The sequence below is a fragment of the Mchenga conophoros genome, linkage group LG3, assembly GCF_057382185.1.
Source record: "Mchenga conophoros isolate Kocher_MC1m ecotype Shallow Benthic linkage group LG3, M_conophoros_male_GT1.1, whole genome shotgun sequence".
NCBI classification, from domain to species: domain Eukaryota; kingdom Metazoa; phylum Chordata; class Actinopteri; order Cichliformes; family Cichlidae; genus Mchenga; species Mchenga conophoros.
Window position 1 is genome coordinate 44108194 of NC_140528.1, and position 19010 is coordinate 44127203.

At 38.9% G+C, this 19010-nt stretch overlaps 1 protein-coding gene and 1 long non-coding RNA gene across 2 annotated transcripts in view; one reads left to right on the forward strand and one right to left on the reverse strand.

Annotated features, from left to right (window-relative positions):
* Positions 1 to 519: 519 nt before the first annotated feature.
* LOC146578878 (Fc receptor-like protein 5) overlaps positions 520 to 19010 on the forward strand; it is a 209377-nt gene continuing 190886 nt past the window's right edge. The window contains exons 1-2 of the mRNA XM_085267856.1: positions 520 to 553; positions 2082 to 2117. Of these exons, the coding sequence (XP_085123982.1) occupies positions 520 to 553; positions 2082 to 2117 (70 nt within the window). The remainder of the gene's footprint in view (positions 554 to 2081; positions 2118 to 19010) is intronic.
* On the reverse strand, positions 7400 to 18927 carry LOC146578879 (uncharacterized). Its single transcript, XR_014891550.1, has 4 exons — positions 18749 to 18927; positions 10006 to 10344; positions 8842 to 9063; positions 7400 to 8727 (listed from the first exon to the last, which is right to left on the reverse strand). It is a non-coding gene; the product is annotated as an uncharacterized LOC146578879 (long non-coding RNA).

A 19010-nucleotide genomic window follows, 5' to 3' on the forward strand; every position in this document is an offset into this window, starting at 1 on the left:
TTAGGTGTGGATAATTAGATTATAGTTTATTGCAATAGCAAGTTGTGCCTTGTTCTCAGCAAGTGGAGAGTGATATATGAAATGATGGGATGGAAGGAAGAAGAGAAGCAAAGAGTGATTCACAGGCAGAGCCTAAATTATTTCTCACAGTTTTTGTTGCCTTATGGTTCCAAGCGCTGTCACCAATCTTTGCATTTTGTTATTATCTCATGACACTTGTTTAATCAGCTACCATCTCTCCTAATGTCTACAGTCTCAGATCAACACAGCCCTGCCCTCCAGCACTATCAGCAGCAGGAGCAGCAGCAACCCCTTAACAGCAACATTGTACCCATCAGGTAAAACATAGGCTACGTTTGCGTTGCCTTGTCGCCACCTCACAACAGTGATATAGTATGATGCAATCCCATATTAGATTCTTGATGAATGTGTGTTGTTGTTATTCAGCCTGGTTCAATGTGCCCCTTTTTAACTTTGAGCACCTGCCCCTTTAAACCTCTCTGCACGGCCCTGCTCTAGATGTTGAAAGGTCTGGACTGCAAACTGCAGGCAGGTGAGTTCAGCATCCAGATGCTATGTTGACCTAAACTGACAGTATTGACAGTATCTTACCAGATGTGTAAACTGTCAACTCCATAGATGCTAATACAGATTTAAAGGTTTTATTGATATAATTCCCACAAGAGGAGATAACCTACTGGATTTGGTGGACACAACCTGTAAAGGAGCACATAAGGCCTCCCACCTCCCCCACCTGGGTCTCTGATCACAGAACCGTCGTGCTGAGACTTGTAAACACACCCAGAGGGAGAGTCACCAGACTAACACAGAAGCAGATACATGTGTGGCCAGAGGGGGGCACCTATGCTCTGAAGGACTGCTTCAGCACTACAAACTGGGACATCTTCAAACCATCAGCCACCTACAATAACAACAGACACTGAGAAATACAGTGAGGCTGTCACAGGATACATCGCAAAAAGCACTGATGATCTCAGGAGGAAATATTAGTCCAGTGTCCACGAGAAAAACCTTAGCTGCGTGACAAATTAGGGTGGAGGTCCATCGATGGAGCAGTGTGCAGTCCACCAGCATCAATCAAATCCCCCAAATATTCCACAGATGGAACTAAAAACTCACATTTTTCTTTACAGACTCTCAACCATCCTGCTCTCTGCCTTTTCTCCCTTTTTGTCCTCCCCTCTCAGACTTTGTGGCGTCACTCAGGTTAAACGTTACAGTGAATAAAAGGCATAAACTGATCCGTATCATGTTATAGCAATATTCAAAGTACAAAAGTACAACCCTTTAAAGCATAATAAAGGAAGGTCACATGGAGTCTGATCTTCTCTGTGCTATTTTAAATTAGATCAGCTGTCATAATGGCAACAAGAAAACCACAAAGCAGTATATGTAGCCTTGAACATGGAAGGAAGTTATTAAAACTGCTGTGTCTGAGCTCAGTCAAAATGAACCCAGCTGCTCTGTAAGTTCAACCTTTCACTTAGAAATGTAATTAATTGTATTTATAGTATATCAGCTGAGTTATACAGAGTACTGTGCAAAAGTCTTGAGCCACAGTTTTAAGTGTTAAGCTATTTAACACTGACTTATGAATCACAGATGAACCAGTGTTGTTTGTACATAAAACGGAGAAATCAGGAAAGAACATATTTTAAAGTGTGTATTTTTAATTTGTATCTTGAGGAATTAAGGCTTAAAATTATAAACATTATTACAGGTGTGGCCTGTTTAATTGACAGGCAGATGTTGACACAGGGGGCTGTACCTGCTAGCTGTCTGCTACTGTTCACCTCAGCTATCCCAGAAGTGGGAAACTGAACCTATTTTATTTGTCTGTTACTGACACTGATTAGCAGCTGTCTGTGTCTCTGTGACACATTCATGATATTTATGGATATAGTTTTAAAAACAAAAACAAAAACAGACAAATGAACAGCTAGAAAAAGCCCACAGCAGAAGCTAAAAGTCCCCTAAAGGGGAGACGTGCTACCAGAAGGAGCTTTGCTGTAATGTGAACCAGCTGAAAACTCAGATTGACTGATATCATTTCTCTTTAGGTCTGAACTTACTGCTGTGCTGCACAACAAACCAAGGTCAGTGACCTCATCGTGATCATCCAAAACATCTGAAAGAGTCTTAAATAGACATTTTCTGCATCTTATTTTTAATGCTGTCTGCCACGTATAAACGTTCAATAAAGCTTGTCTCTAAAAACTGAGACATTAAATCCAAAACCACCTTTTTTGGTGTTTTTAATAACATTAATTATAACTGTGCATCTGAGAGCACTGAACCTGCTGGATGGACTCTGAGGAGAAACCCAAAGACACAACAGAGGATTCAGTGTGGAGATGGGTGGGGAAATCAGCTGGTTCTTCCTGTAACATCACCTATATCTTCATGTGGGACAGTGGAGTTTACTGGTGTGAGTCCAGAGAGGGTCCCATCAGTAACATGGTTAACCTGACAGTCACTGGTAAGCTGAGTGTGTGGAGTTAGTGTTGATGAAGCTGTGTGTAAATGGATGAAATGCTGTAGTTTGTCTCTGTGTTGAGGTGGATCAGTGATCCTGCAGAGTCCTGTCCTCCCTGTGATGGAGGGAGATGATGTCACTCTGCTCTGTAAAACAAAGACCACTCCCTCCAACCTCCCAGCTGCTTTCTATAAAGATGGCTCCCTCATCAGGGAGGAGCCTACAGGTCACATGACCATCCAGCATGTTTCCAGGTCTGATGAAGGCCTCTACAAGTGTGACATCAGCGGTCATGGAGAGTCTCCGTCCAGCTGGATCACTGTCACAGGTGAGGAGCTTCACTCTGATTTCACCTCTTATTTCATCCACATATTCATCTGATCAGGTGGGATTCTCTCTACAGACAAACATACAACCACACCCCCACCAACCACCTCAGCTCCCCCCTCATCCACAGTACTGTCCCCTGACTCCTCCTCCCTCCAGTTTGTATTCAGTGGTCCTCCACCTGGTGGTGTTCTGTCCATACTTCATCTCCACTCTCCTGATGGCGTCTTTATATCGACGCAGAGCCAAAGGTAACACTCTGAATCATTCTCTAATCAATCAATATGCTGATCGTCTTTTTATCTGAACTTTTCCTGTGTTAGCAGCTGTTATAATTTTCTAACATTTATAGGAAACTACATGCATGTCTGTGGTAAAGATCCCACCCAACCAGGCTGTGCAGGGATTGGATAATGACAATGAAGATGTCACTATAGATATCACTTCTGAAGCAGAGCTCATCAGCTTCATATGGATAAAACCTTATTCCTGCTGTGAGGAGGATATACATCATGTGCTGTTTATGCATCACTGTATCTCTGTGCAATAAGTAATGTACAAGGCAGTTAGTTTACTTCTAAACCAAACCTGCAGTTGTTTTCAGATCATATTGGAAAAGACAACACATTTTCTGAGCAACTATCGTACCCTTTGACTGCAGATTTATTTATTTCTCATTTCAGGAAGACATTCTTTGTTTGCTGTCTCAGTGTCTCACTCATGTCGGAATAATGAGCTTCAGATTAAAAGATTTTGAAGGGAGACTGTTAGCAGGGCCACATAAAGACTCCTTTTTAAACTTGAATGCTGTGCCATGCACATGAAAGATAACATGTGCAATATAAAACTGATTTCATTAAAGAACCACTTAAAGAAAATGTTCTTTATTGGTGGTTACAGGTTGGTATAGAGAATTTGTAGAACAGTGTTGAAGCTACAAAGTATTAAAAGATGCATTAGCACACTGTTTGACTCTAAACCTGAGGTTTAGTGATAATTCGAAACAATGTACAATGACACCAGAATTTACTATTCAATCAAATTTGTGTCTAGTTTATACTTTACCGCTACTCTTACACTGAATGGATGCTGTAAATCCCGGAAAAAAATATGTTGTTCCCTGATCAAACACGAAATACATCTCTGTTTGGATAATGGCCCAAAATATGTATTTTTTAAAATGTCATTCATCATAACAGAATGAAATACATGTATCATCCATCATTAATCAAGACAACTGGTTTAATGAAGAGAAAACTTGAAAGAATTTTACACTATTTTTTCAGATAGAGAAACTAATGTATTTGAAGATCAGACTCTGATGACTCATCATGGCAGAAAGGGATCCCAGTGGTGATAGGATTTAGGTCAAGAGCCCCATGAGTCTAAGGAGGTGGTGCCCGTGGTGTTGAAGATGAAGACTGAGGCTTGGATGGAGGTCTGGCTGATATCTCAGTGAGGCAGAGATGGGGAGGAGGTGGGTTGCACAAATCAGAATCTTACAGTATGAATGATGGAGAGCAGAAATTTAAACTACGAAAAGTGGAGGCTGGTTAGCCCAAAGAAAGCAGGCAAGAAGATGATTGTACTAGAGTAATGGTGACAGTATTGAGATTGACGGCTACCACATGGTAGTGATGTAGAAAATGGAAAAGCAACCCAAACAAACAGGCAGATGAGTGATTCCAGATCTCTGCTATTGAACTCAAACATTAGCTTCATAACAATCAGAATGAAAATGCTAAAATATAGACATCTTCAGAACTTGAGCAGTGTTTTTCTCCGCTCTGTGTTTCTGCACATCTCACAATGCTAAGATGTCCTAATGAAATTCATTAAAAACATAACATACATTTTTAAACCAAGAAAGAAACCAAGAAAAAACAAAAAATGTTACAACTTTAAGGAGTTACATCATCATATTTGTGTTTTAAGGGGCCAGAATATAAATTCTCAACAATTCTCTAAACCACCACAAGATGGCGCTCCAACACAAGCAATGAAATCATTCCTGCACAGGCAGGTCAGCAGTCACATGTACTACACATCTAATTAATTTCTGCGCAACAAAAACATGGTTTCACAACTCCTCCATTTTACACAGTCACACAATATAATGTTCGAAAACACATCAGACATTTAAGGAAGCAAACAAACCCTGAACAAGATTAACAAATATCAAATTATGAGCCAATTTTAGTGGTAATTACTAATTAGCAAGTTAACTAAAGTGTCAAAATAGAGATCCACTTAGTTCACAACAGCGCTCTGCTTTGGAGCCAGACAGTCCGTTAGGATAAAATCCCATGAAAGAGCAAGGGCTGCTGGGTAATGAAGTCCCAATAACACAATCTGGACTTTTTATGCAACAAATCTGAGTGAGGCTTTTGTCTCGAATTCCAACTTCATACCAAACCAAATGCATAGAGAAAGTATAAACAGTGTATCGTCAGTGTAGGATGGAGATCAACCAGGATGGCTGTGAAACATCTGCTGACATCTTGTTGAATTTAATGGTGTAAATCAACAAACAGCAGCAGGTCATGTGATCACATCATGTACATTAAAAAAACATAGTGAAGCTCACATTAGAAATTATTATGAGTTGTGATTTGTTTCCCTGCTGAACCACTAAAGAGATTTTAGGGTTCAATATCTGCTGAATCCCAATTTAAACCTTGACTGTTCTAATTTTACTGTTTAGGTTTGGAGGTGAAGTCACCCTCTGCCCTCTGTAAGCAACAGTAAATACTTATTTTCTTTTACTGCATGTCTCCTATAACAAACTAGCCCCATTTTTAAAAATTATAGTTCAAATTGTAATAGTATTTGTATTCTGTCGTAGTAATATTATTATATTAATATAGCACAGGTTCAGTTCTCTTTGTGCAAAATGGTAGAATCTTCCTTGAAGGAGCCCTTTTTACTTTCTTACTTTGACTACATTACAGAGTCTGTACTTTTTCACTTTGACTCAAGTAATAAACTTCTCTTCTCGGCACATTAGTAATACACAGTACTGTTTTCTATTAACACTGCTACATTTGTATAGTGCTTCTTTGCTACACTACCTACATTCACATATTGTACAGGTGTGTAGTTTAAGCTGCTTAAATAATGCATTGTTTGTGAGACATGTGTGCCACCCCAACATGATCACAGCTCCATCCTGGCCATCCTGTGGAAAATGATCTTTTATTTTCATTGCAGTTTAGCTTCCCTTTTAGCTCAAGTTTGCTTAGTTATTCTAATATTTTGCATATATATTGGATTCAAAAGTTCAGAAAAAAGATACAACCACACACATTTTGAGGGCAGATCTCATCACCCATGTTTGGTTGACAAATCTGGCCAAACTGAAAGTGAAATTATTTTTATGATTTGTAAGGTCAAATAATGGTTTCAGTGGGTTTTATTTTTATTTTCTAAAGTCAAGTGTTTGTTTTTAAAGATAAAAGAGAAGACAAAAGTGTAAATGAAGATGATAATAGGCTAAATTTGTGATTGTGTGCCTCTAAAAATCTGGTTAGTCTGTGAAACAAAGCATTGGAAAAATAATAAAGTTGTTTTCTACTACAAATGTTGCTGAAGCTTCGACCTCTTCTGAGCGATAACTCAAAGATTTCTAAGCAGCTTTTGAGGTTAAATTTTTTTTTTTTATTCATTAATTCTTTTATGTCATGTGTCCCCAAGAAGGATTTAAGACAGAGAAAAAATTAACAGATCAATATCATAAAACACTCATTTAAAATAAAATTTACTATTAGATGACAAATATTTAAAGCTTTAGTGGATAATAATCAGAAGCTGAGTCGTGTTAAGCCAGTTTTGAAGTGTGTATTTGCTCTTAGGTTGAGGTCTGGTGAGGGGCTGGGGTTGATGTAGTACCTGTACTGGCCACCAGGCGGCACAGACATCAAAGTGGACAGCCCGTTTACAGAAGTCACAGGTGAGCAGGTAAGAGGAAGGACAGCTAGAAGGAAGTGAGTTTTTCCACTGTCTCAGCTGTTGGTCACGTCATGTTTTCTACTCTCTGTTTTTACAAACATGACTTTTGGCCCAAGACTTTTGTAGATGTTTTAAATCTAAATGAAAGTGAAATTTGAAGCACAAGGACCAGTTAGACTCAAATATACCTGAGAAATATTAAATGTTTGTCTTGTATTAATGAAATCACAAAGCTGCAGGTTTGTGCCTCCTGATGAAATATATTTCTAGAGAAGAAAAATCAAACAGGACTTCAAATATTATGACACAGCAGTCTGGAAAATTCCTGTCCCACCTTATCAGCACCTTTTGTCTGAATGAAATTACTGTTTTTAGTTTTCTTTTAAAACATTTACAGAGGAATGAACTGAAAATGTAGCTTAGTGATGGTATACTGTGGGTGTATGTCGAGGTTGTATTGAATCAGACTTCATGTTTGGGTGCAAAGACCTGTTAAACCTGCTGCCTGGGCTCTTTTCATTTAAGCACCTCCCACAAACACAGCCACTGTTCTCAGCACTGCTGAAGCTGCCGGGCTCTAAAAAAGTCCCGCCCTCTGTGTAGAAGGAAGTCATCACAACATTTGGTTATTCAGACTTTATTCTGACTGAAACAAGGCTGCAGGCTCCAAACTCTGTTTCACAGGGACAGGCTCAGACAGTTTCACTTTAACTCAGTCACAGTGTTACATCTGTTTGTACATGCAGTGGGTTCATTCACACGCCCACATCAGTGTTTTATTTTCTTTGGACTGATTCCAGATCAGATTAAATCTGCATCGACTGGCTCAACCGGTCAGAGGTTGAGCCAAGAAATACTTTTTAAAAATCTAATATTAAAACATTTTAAGCCTATATATATATAAAAAAAAAAAGCCATGGTAAAAACTTGGAAAAAAAGTTTAAGCCCATTTTTCAAACCCATCCGATGGTTCTCAGGCTGGATAATTGGCTCTCCTACCATAGAGTGTAGCCTAACCTATCTAGCACGTGTGTGTGTGTGTAATAAGAGAATATATCATTCTCACCTGTACAGTAGCTGAGTGATACATGTTTATGTGTTACAAACTTTTAAGAAAATCACGACATAATCTGTAACAATTCAAATACATTATTAAATTTTTTTATAAAATCTAATAAAATATTTTATAAACAACAGATAATGATTTAAACTGACAATTATTGTTAAAATTAGGCAGTTTGTTGGTATGGTGAGCAGGAACATCAGAGATCAAATAATTATGCAAAACAATGCAAAGTTTCATTTTGTCTTGTTTCCTGTGTCTCTCCTCTGTCAGTCTGAATGCTGAACTTACTGATAATAACCTGGAACAGCAGCAGGACTCACAGTTCAGTTATGAACCCACTGAACACAAATCATTGGATTATTTGGAAGAAGTCGCCCTCTACGATTTCTGTCGAACACAAAACCAGCAACAAAAACAACAAGAAGCATGGCAGAAACTGACAGACCAATTATAAGTCCACAATTCTGACCTCCGTCATTCTTCTCATCCTCCTTCCCTCCACTTTGTCCTCCTGACTGACCTGCAGGTGAGAAACAGGTGTGAGGTGTCAGCTGTCAGGTAGGTGATGAGTGAAGAACAGAACAGAATCCATTTCCTCTTCAAACTGCTGTCAGACATTATCTGCTGCACTCTGATGTCATTTTCTGGATGCAGTTCTGTTCTTTGCTGAGACTGAGGTTGATGAAGCAGTTCCTTCTCAAGTGTCAAAGTGACATCAGGGATCCTTGTGGAGTGTTGGTGACAGCTGTCTGTTTTCATATCATTTTTGTCTCCATCTTCATCAGCAGGAGATTCACAATTCAGCCACAGAACATTTGTCTCTGTGGTTCAGTGCCATGTGAGTCCTAACATTGTTCTTTATATCTTATGTTGATCAAAACACCAACAACTGCAACAAAAACAAAAACTGACATTACTATCTGAGTCCACTGTTGGACCAACATCAGTCACTCTGAATGTTGAACTGGCTTTTCATGAATCTGAAACAAGCAGCAGGACTCACGGTTCAGTTTGGAAGCCACTGATGGATTTCAAAGCCCCTGATCCACAGGGGCCCGGTAATCTGGATTTTGTCTACGTCTATATGTTCTGTAGATAAAAACAGCACCAACACCAACAACAACAAGCACAGCAGGAACTGACAGACCAACTATCAGTCCAACAGAACCACTCTTCTCTCCTTCATCCTTCTTCCCTCCATCTCCACCTTGTCCTCTTGTCTGACCTGCAGGTGAGAAACAGGTGTGAGGTGTCAGCTGTCAGGTAGGTGATGAGTGAAGAACAGAACAGAATCAAACTGCTGTCAGACATTATCTACTGCACTCTGATCACATCACTCAGACCAGCTGCTTTCTACAAAGTCTCATCAACAACATCTTTAGAAACAAACATCAACAACCAGGAAGCAGCTTCACCTCTGATCACACACACACACAAACACACACACACACACTGATTAAGAAAGTAAATTTTTTTCATCTCTATGGCGCATTATTTAAAACTACTTCAGCTTAAATGACAGCAGATCTACACTAAAGTCTTTTGTGTCCCATAAACAGAAAAGCATCTTGGAATATTTTCCATGTTTGTGTTTCTCTAAACTGATTCAACATTTTTACTGCAATTAAATTAATAATTTCAGCAAACACAGGGTTAAGAAAACAAAATACACTATAATATAATATCTGGTAAGAGCAGGGAGACACGGAGGCCATTTGCGTGAAAAGGGATCATCTCTGAATCAAGGAGGGGGCCTAAGGGTACATCTTTCACCATGCTCTGATTGCAGCCATTCCCTAACTCTCTGTGAATGGTACTCATGCTCTTTGTTCAGTGGTCTTTGCTCAACAACCTTGATCAATGAGTTTGGTCAGTGGTTGTTCATCGATGGTCATGACAGTTTGCATATTAACGATCAAGGAACTAACCTTACAACCTATTGTTCATTCAGTTGTGCTAGTTTCAGTCATTATGCAATGTACTGTTAATAATATTGGGGAAACCTGCAGTCAGTTGAGACTGAAGAATTCACTTTAATGAGTTATGAAATGTTTTTCCCACTGAAAACACTACATCCAGATGAACAGAATCAGCTTTTGGGATATAATATAATACCTGTGTTATACTGACACATCAATAACCAAGAAGCAGCTGAAATTAAATTCACCTTGGACTTCCACCTTCAGGGTGACTCTGCTGAGAAGCACTGGTTTCTGTCCATTGTATCCAGCCTCACATATATATGTTCCACTGTCATTCGTGGTGACATTTTTGAGACTCACAGAAAAGTTTCCAGTCTCCTTCCATTTTGGATCTGTCATATCCACTCGATTTTTGAATAATTCATGCTGGTTGTCTTTCTGAAGTTGATCATCTATGAAGCAGATGACACATGCTGATGTCAGATTAGGTTTTTCCCACCTTATCATTATTACAGTAGCATTTGTGGAACCAGAACATTCCAGAGTGGCATCGGCTTCTTGATTGACTGTTAACTCTTTTTGGTCTGAAAAAGAAATATAGAAAAACAGGAACATTATTATTAAAAATGCATTTACATTAAAATATTTTATATTCTATTTGTTACATAAAAATTATTAATGTAATATTTCATTACTTTAGAAATATCTCATTTTAACCAGATAATGAGCGGACATGCTTTCCTGATAATCTATTAATATCCAGACTGTTTAATCTTTTTGCCATAAAAATTCAGAAAAAAACTGGAACTAAAACTCCTTAATACTAAATACTAAAAGTATTTAATTTAATTTAAATGAAATGATTTAAATGGCATGTTCACTTTACACTGAATTTATCACAGATCAGATAAGATAAAGGTTGGAAAAAAGGTTTCTGCATAAAAAATGTTTACTGGTGGTTTATTCACATCCTGTACATTAAATCATGAACTTCTTTCTGTTTAAAAGACCTGAAACTTAAATTTATATCCTGATTTATATCTCAGAAAAATGACATGTCTGTAAATAAGAGACCTGTTCTGCAGTCTGGTGGAGCCTCGCTATCTGCTTCCAAACAAGCATTTCACCTCGGAGAAAGCTATCCCAGGCGTTCCATAAGGCAACGTTTAACGTAACGCAAATGTTTAAGTTCATCTCTGTTAAACACCCGCCTCCACCAGGCAAACTTCCCCGAAACCCGCCTGCTTTCCCAGGTACGTGACTGTTGCTTTAGTGAACTCGCATTTAGCGAGTTAATGAGGCTTTGGCCAATCGCTGAAACAATATGTGCTGACTAGCTAGCATGTGTTTTCAACAAGTCCCTGGCTAAGTCCCCACATCCTTGTGTAACAGTTAAAGCACTGTATGTGTGTGTGTCTCTGTGACCCTACTTCCTGCTGGTCATAAAAGTAATATCCCCTCATCCAAGCTACACCAAATTTCTCTACACAACATACAAAACAGAGTTAACAGATTACAAGCACTGAGACCCCCACTCTGCATCCACTGGGCCATTGGCCTCTTATTGTCTTACATTTACAGATACGCATATGGAGCATCTCCTGCAAACCTACTTCTATGTTATGACAAGTATGAGCTTTTATTAAAGGTACAAGCATCAACATCCCCCAACTGTAGCTTCCTGTCTCCTTTTATGACAGTGTCAATACATTCCTTTCCCTCTACACAATTACACACACTCTCTATGGAACGCCAGGACTGCCATAATGAATTAATTAAATACACCATTAAATAATTAATTAAATGTGGCAATAATTAATTAAAATTGGAATTAATTAATTAAATAAATAGTTATGACACATGTAATTAATTAATTATTGACACATTTAATGATTTATTTATGTATTTCACATTTTAATTAATTATTGACACATTTAATTAATTATTGACACATTTAATTAATTATTTAATGATATATTTATTTATTTCATTTTGGCAGTCCTGACGCCTGGCTCTCATCATGAAATAATTTTATCTGTCAGCCTCACCCATCAAACTCAGGGGGCAGGGTTAACGCTGCCCATGCAGCTTCTCTAACATTTGATTGGTTGCCGTGCAAAGTAAGTCAAAACAGGTCGATCCTAGATAATCGATTGCTTGTGTAGACTTGGGGCAGCCAGGTATCCCAGAATGCAGATCAAATCACAAGCAGCAATGGTGGTGGTGTAGTTTTAAAATACTCCGTTTTTCTGTCACCAGCTACACTTTTAACAGTGTTTTAGCCGCGAATGTCGCGACGTGTGTCTGGTCAGGTTGTCAACATAGAACATGTTTGCAAAAGTGCTCAGATGTTTTCAGAGATTTCACTAGCTCTGCTAACAATTAGCATGCAGAGTGCACCCAGGGGGTTACGTTAACCGGTTTGTTTACATATTCCACTCTCCGTGTTCCACATGTTGCATTCGCAGATTCTCATTTTCACCGAACGATCGTCTCTTTCCGCCTGGTCTTGTGTCTCTGTGCTTCTGTAACATAAAGAACGAGCTGACATTTTTCTCACGAAACCAGCGATCAGCTCAGCAGACCCTCAGTTTACCTGCATGCATCCTCCTCCTCATCTGTCAGCTGTTTAACACCTGCTGCTAATTCAAGAAACACGCCTAGTTACCTGGTGATAGTCACAGTTTAACTGGGCAGCCGGTGCTCGATATAACGCAATGTCAGCGCATTTTTCTGCACAAGATAAGTAAATATAGTGTTTTCCCCGAGCGCAGAGCTGCTGGAGCTTGTTTCCTTACAGAGCACTTCATCAGCGGCTGATGTCCAATCACCGGCACACAGCTTTGAAACCTCAGCTGAGTTTTAGCTCTCAGTGGTTAAACGCTGGACTTCATTCACTCAGGTTCTGTCTGTCGGGTCACGTTTACTTCGCTGTTTTATTTACAACTGAGCAAATCGGTTTGGCTGAGGTTAAAGTTACGTTTCATAACTGCATAGTTGCAGACGTTTAATGGTTCACTGGCACATGTGTTAGACTGAACTATCATCTAAATATCATCTGTTTTTTAATAGTTATTCAACTGTATTCTAAGCACCAGCTGTCTGTTAGAATGTGATTTTTTTCTCTCTCTGTTGGCAGAGGTATAAAAATGCGCAGGAAAATCTGACATGCATGGCGAACTTCACCGACGATATTTAGGGAGGAATAAACACACATCAAACATAAATGAACCATTTGCCTGTCTCCATAATTGAGAGCATTTTCTCTTCTTATGTCAACACTCTCTCTTCTTATGTCAACACTCTCTCTTTTTTTTTTTTTTTCGCTTTTTCGGTCATGTTATGTTTACCTGTCAAAGGCTTGTTACAAACTATGAAACACATCGTGCAGACTTCTGGATGTTAGAAGAAAACTAATACTGCTCATGAATGAGACTAAAGGCAGGAAGGTGTCCTTTAAAACTAAACATGTTAATAGGACCTCCCTGACTGAGTCTATGTTTGATGTTTTTTATATCTAATCTTCCTTTTCAAACATTTAAACAGCAGCGAGTCTGCAGCTGAGGGAATACAAACTCAAATTGTCGGAACAAGTTTGCTCGTTTCTTGAATTCATTTGGTGATTTATTAAATGTATAACTGTTATTCTAATCTGCTGCTGAGTCTCTTACACTTTTCTTTATGCTGTATATTTTCACGTCTCTGGAATAGTTGTAAGTTAGATAGTCAGCTGGGAAACTTTGTGTTAACTCATGGAGCTGAGGATATCGTGGATATGCTGACCTCGCTGCGTGGTGTACAGAGCGAGGTCAGCATGATTAATATTCACAATAAAAATATTAGTGAAGTCTGTATGTGTTTCATAGTGTCGAACAACCTTTGTACAGTTAAAGCCAGCAGTTACTACATGACGGAAACACCAACGTTATCTCTTTTATGTGTTTATACACAGGTCACGCTGATTACTGAACAAAAACCCAAAGATCAGATGTTAAACAGATTTATTTGCTCTCTCTCCTCCTTAAACATGTTTTTAATGTTAGTTATAATTCAGAATTGGCGACTGAAACACGTAGGACACATAAGAACATCAGGAAATAAAACATCGATAAATATAACCTCAGTAAAAGAAGTCAGCGGGGGTTACTACAGCTGTGTACCGGGGCCTGCGCTTTGTCGGTGGGATTGCTTGCGAGGCGAGCGGGTCTATCCCACGCTTTGCCGTGAGACTGGGCAGACATCTACGAAATCATCGAAACACTTTTGCAAAGAGGCTGTATCTTGACAAACCGACCAGACACATGAAGATTAAACCACTACATTCTTGGCTAAAAAAATATTAAAACGGTATTTGGTAACACACAAACAGGGTTTTTCAAAGCTCAGTTCTGTTAGCTTCCACACGCCGGTTGTTGTGTGCTAGAAACAATGGCCACCAGGCCAAAGCAATGGTTTTGACTCGATCAGCGTTAACCCCGCCCCCTGAGTTTGATGGGTGAGGCTGACAGATAAAATTATTTCATGATGAGAGCCAGGCGTCAGGACTGCCAAAATGAAATAAATAAATATATCATTAAATAATTAATTAAATGTGTCAATAATTAATGAAATGTGTCAATAATTAATTAAAATGTGAAATACATAAATAATTAATTAAATGTGTCAATAATTAATTAATTAAATGTGTCAATAATTAATTAAAATGTGAAATACATAAATAATTAATAAATGTGTCAATAATTAATTACTTACATGTGTCATAACTATTTATTTAATTAATTAATTCCAATTTTAATTAATTATTGACACATTTAATTAATTATTTAATGGTGTATTTAATTAATTCATTATGGCAGTCCTGGCGCTCCATAACTCTCAAGCCTACAGCTAAGCCAAATTAAAACACACAGACAGATCCTTCCCTATTTCTCTGATCTACTGCTGGACCCTCTCATCTAAGCAAATTGAACACATCATATTCTAATAATTGTTTTCTTGTACTCACAGAGCCTACAGATATCTGAGCAGTACTGAGGAGAGCGAGCACAAGGAAAGTGGCAGGAACAGATGGCATCACCGGCCATCTGCTGCATTGCTGTGCTGACTAGCTAGCATGTGTTTTCACTTCGATTTTCAACAAGTCCCTGGCTAAGTCTGTGGTCCACATCCTTCAAGAAATCCACAATCATCCCTGCACCCAAGTACACAAAGCCCTCATGCCTGAATGACTACCGGCCAGTTGCACTGACCTCTGTGAAGGTGTTCAAGAGGCGGTTGAAGAACATCATGTCCTCCTCAATCCCAAACACCACTGATCCGCTCCAGTTTGCAGATCCACAAAGGATGCCATCGCCCATGCCCTACACACTACCCTTAGCCACGTGCACAAGGGTGCAAACAGGGTAACTATGTGAGATTCCTCTTTGTTGATTACAGTCCAGTGTTTAACACAATAATGCCCAGTAGACTGCTCACAGAGCTGAGGGATCTAGGACTCAACAGGAGTCTGTGTGCATGGGTGTTGGAATTCCTCACTGGCAGAACTCAGGTGGTGAGGGTGGTTGAGGAGCGTATCAGGTCGCATTTCACTGTGTGTTGTACTTGTTTAACTATGGATGTAACAAATAAAGAATCTTGAATCTTCCAGATTCTCTCTCCCTTCTCTCCACCCTGACAGAAGGTTTTTCAGACAGGCTGAGCAATAAGGCTTAATTTTTTTAAACAAAATCTCATATTAATATCATTGACGAATATAGTTTTTACAAGGGCAGATTATATATTTATTTGCCCATGAGTGAGTTTGCTTATAGTGATGGAGCAAATAGAAGGAGTCAACAGAAAAAAGAAATGGCGCAAAAAAGGTTGGGGACCGCTGATCTAAGTTACTTATATGTTATGTTTAACCCAAGTAGCGAAAGACCATGGTGGGCTTAAAAACGATGTGCCGGGAGCCCCGCCTTGACCGGCCGATCAGCTGGTGCGTAACAGGCATCTCTGACTTTTGCAAATATGTGATGTATTGATAAATCAAGCACATGTTTGAAGTTCACACAGCACCATGCTCGCCTAAAAAATATCTTAAAACTTTATCTTGTGACCTAGAAAGAACAATATTTCAAACTGGGCCACTCTGTGTTCCTCTGCCACTGCCTCATTTGAGTTTTGGATGAAATGCATTCTGGGATATTGCATTTTGTCATTTCGAGCTTATTGGAGACCAAAACAGCCAATCAGATTTTTTTTCTTAAAAAGGTCCTGTGCTTTACATAGAAGAAAGATTTTACTACATTTGTTTATTCAGAGCTGTTCTAACTGAGACAATGTTGCAGACTTTCAGGAAAAACCTGTTACTCAGTGTTTTCAGGTTTCTGTTTTAATTCTTTTTGTACATATAGTGGGTGCGTTCGCACATCTACGTTCCACATACCAGTGCTTTATTTTCTTTGGACTAATTCCAGATCAGATTAAAGCTACATCCACTGGCTTCTTTTCTTCTCCTGCTGCTCACTGTTTTTATTCCCATGACTAGTTAGGTTTAAAAAAACAAAATTAAGAAATAGAAATCGAATACAAAATGGATGTTAAATTTTTACTTGCCAAAAGAAAAGCCATTGTAAAAAGTGCATTTAAAACACAGTGAAAAGTCAAAAATGTAAGCCCCCTTTTTCAAATGTATATTTGTGACTCTTAACACAGAGTGTCGCCTCCCTAAAACACATGTTTATTAATTTATGTACAGGGAGTGCAGAATTATTAGGCAAGTTGTATTTTTGAGGAATAATGTTATTATTGAACAACAACCATGTTCTCAATGAACCCAAAAAACTCATTAATATCAAAGCTGAATGTTTTTGGAAGTAGTTTTTAGTTTGTTTTTAGTTTTAGCTATTTTAGGGGGATATCTGTGTGTGCAGGTGACTATTACTGTGCATAATTATTAGGCAACTTAACAAAAAACAAATATATACCCATTTCAATTATTTATTTTTACCAGTGAAACCAATATAACATCTCCACATTCACAAATATACATTTCTGACATTCAAAAACAAAACAAAAACAAATCAGCGACCAATATAGCCACCTTTCTTTGCAAGGACACTCAAAAGCCTGCCATCCATGGATTCTGTCAGTGTTTTGATCTGTTCACCATCAACATTGCGTGCAGCAGCAACCACAGCCTCCCAGACACTGTTCAGAGAGGTGTACTGTTTTCCCTCCTTGTAAATCTCACATTTGATGATGGACCACAGGTTCTCAATGGGGTTCAGATCAGGTGAACAAGGTGGCCATGTCATTAGTTTTTCTTCTTTTATAGCCTTTCTTGCCAGCCACGCTGTGGAGTACTTGGACGCGTGTGATGGAGCATTGTCCTGCATGAAAATCATGTTTTTCTTGAAGGATGCAGACTTCTTCCTGTACCACTGCTTGAAGAAGGTGTCTTCCAGAAACTGGCAGTAGGACTGGGAGTTGAGCTTGACTCCATCCTCAACCCAAAAAGGCCCCACAAGCTCATCTTTGATGATACCAGCCCAAACCAGTACTCCACCTCCACCTTGCTGGCGTCTGAGTCGGACTGGAGCTGTTGACTATTTTGAATGAAACGCTTGATTGTTCGATGATCACGCTTCAGAAGCTTCGCAATTTTGAGACTGCTGCATCCCTCTGCAAGATATCTCACTATTTTTGACTTTTCTGAGCCTGTCAAGTCCTTCTTTTGACCCATTTTGCCAAAAGAAAGGACGTTGCCTAATAATTATGCACACCTGATATAGGGTGTTGATGTCATTAGACCACACCCCTTCTCATTACAGAGATGCACATCACCTAATATGCTTAATTGGTAGTAGGCTTTCGAGTCTATACAGCTTGGAGTAAGACAACATGCATGAAGAGGATGATGTGGACAAAATAGTCATTTGCCTAATAATTCTGCACTCCCTGTACATCAACATGTTAAATCAACCTGTTAAATACATTGAGAGCAATATAACATTCATATTATTACAGTAGGTGAATGACACATTTTTGTGTTAGAGATTTGAAAAGTTGCAGATAACCTGATAACACATTTAATGAAGAAGAACAAGAAAAATAAGAAAGGGGATTTATTGCCAAATGTTGAGTAGATTTACAGCATTAGTCTAACACTGTATATTGACAGATAAAATAAAATCTATTCTATGACTAAACACAGATGTTTGTTAAATGTAACGTTTACTTTTATCAGTAACAGCAGCTCCTCACACAGGTAAGCTGAGGGTCACCGCCATTATGAATGTGATGTCAATGCTAAAATGAAACTAAACTGAAGAGTAAACAAGGCATTGAAGTAATCTAATATTTAGAGGGAATATATTTCCCTCTCAGACGATCACATCATTAATTAAAGTCTTCATATCAATGAGACCCACATTCCGGTCTAATTAAACATTACCCTTCACCTTTTTTTTCCAATCACATCGACTGCGCCATTACACATACGGAAATATCCTCCCCTCAGCGTGTTTACTGACTTTACTGGCTTACGCTCTTTTACTTTCACACCGTGTTTAAACCGGAAAAAGAAAATATATTTACTATTAATCTAATCTACTCTGTTGCTGTTTACAAGTTTGTTAAAGTTTAACGTTTACTGTTATCGGGCACAGCAGCTCCCCACCTGCTCCTCGCACAGGTGAGTCGAGGTTTGTCCCTAGCGTCACCGCTGAAGTTGAAACTGAATGTAAACTGAATAGGGCCTTAAGTTTTTGATGTGTAGTCTATTATTTAAATCCATTTACCTCTCTTGTCAATTTACCTGTTCACCTACATTTCCTCTACATTGTCTCTGAAAGTAACGACCGTAAAACGAACCAGAGCGAAACGCTTTGCTCTCACGAGGAAACAAAGGGTCATACACAGTGATCTAGTATAGTTCTTCTAAAAACTTATGAAACTCCAACGATCTCTACCTGTTACCTGTAACAGATTTATTCACACGCTTACCTGTACAGCCCAGACGTCCCAGCAAACAGAAGAAGAGAAGCAGCGATATCAGTGATTTTAACTCCATTTATTTCTTTTCTGCCTCAGTTTCTTAGTTTCCTGCTCAAACTCCGTTTGTTGATACAGGACAGTAGATGTAGTTTAAAATAGTGATGGGACGTTCTGTATCGAGGCTTCGGAGCGTGTGTCGAGTAATGGAGGGGGCGTTTCCGCGAAGCGCGTATCGAGGCTTGCTTCATTTATGGGAGGAGCTGAAAATGAT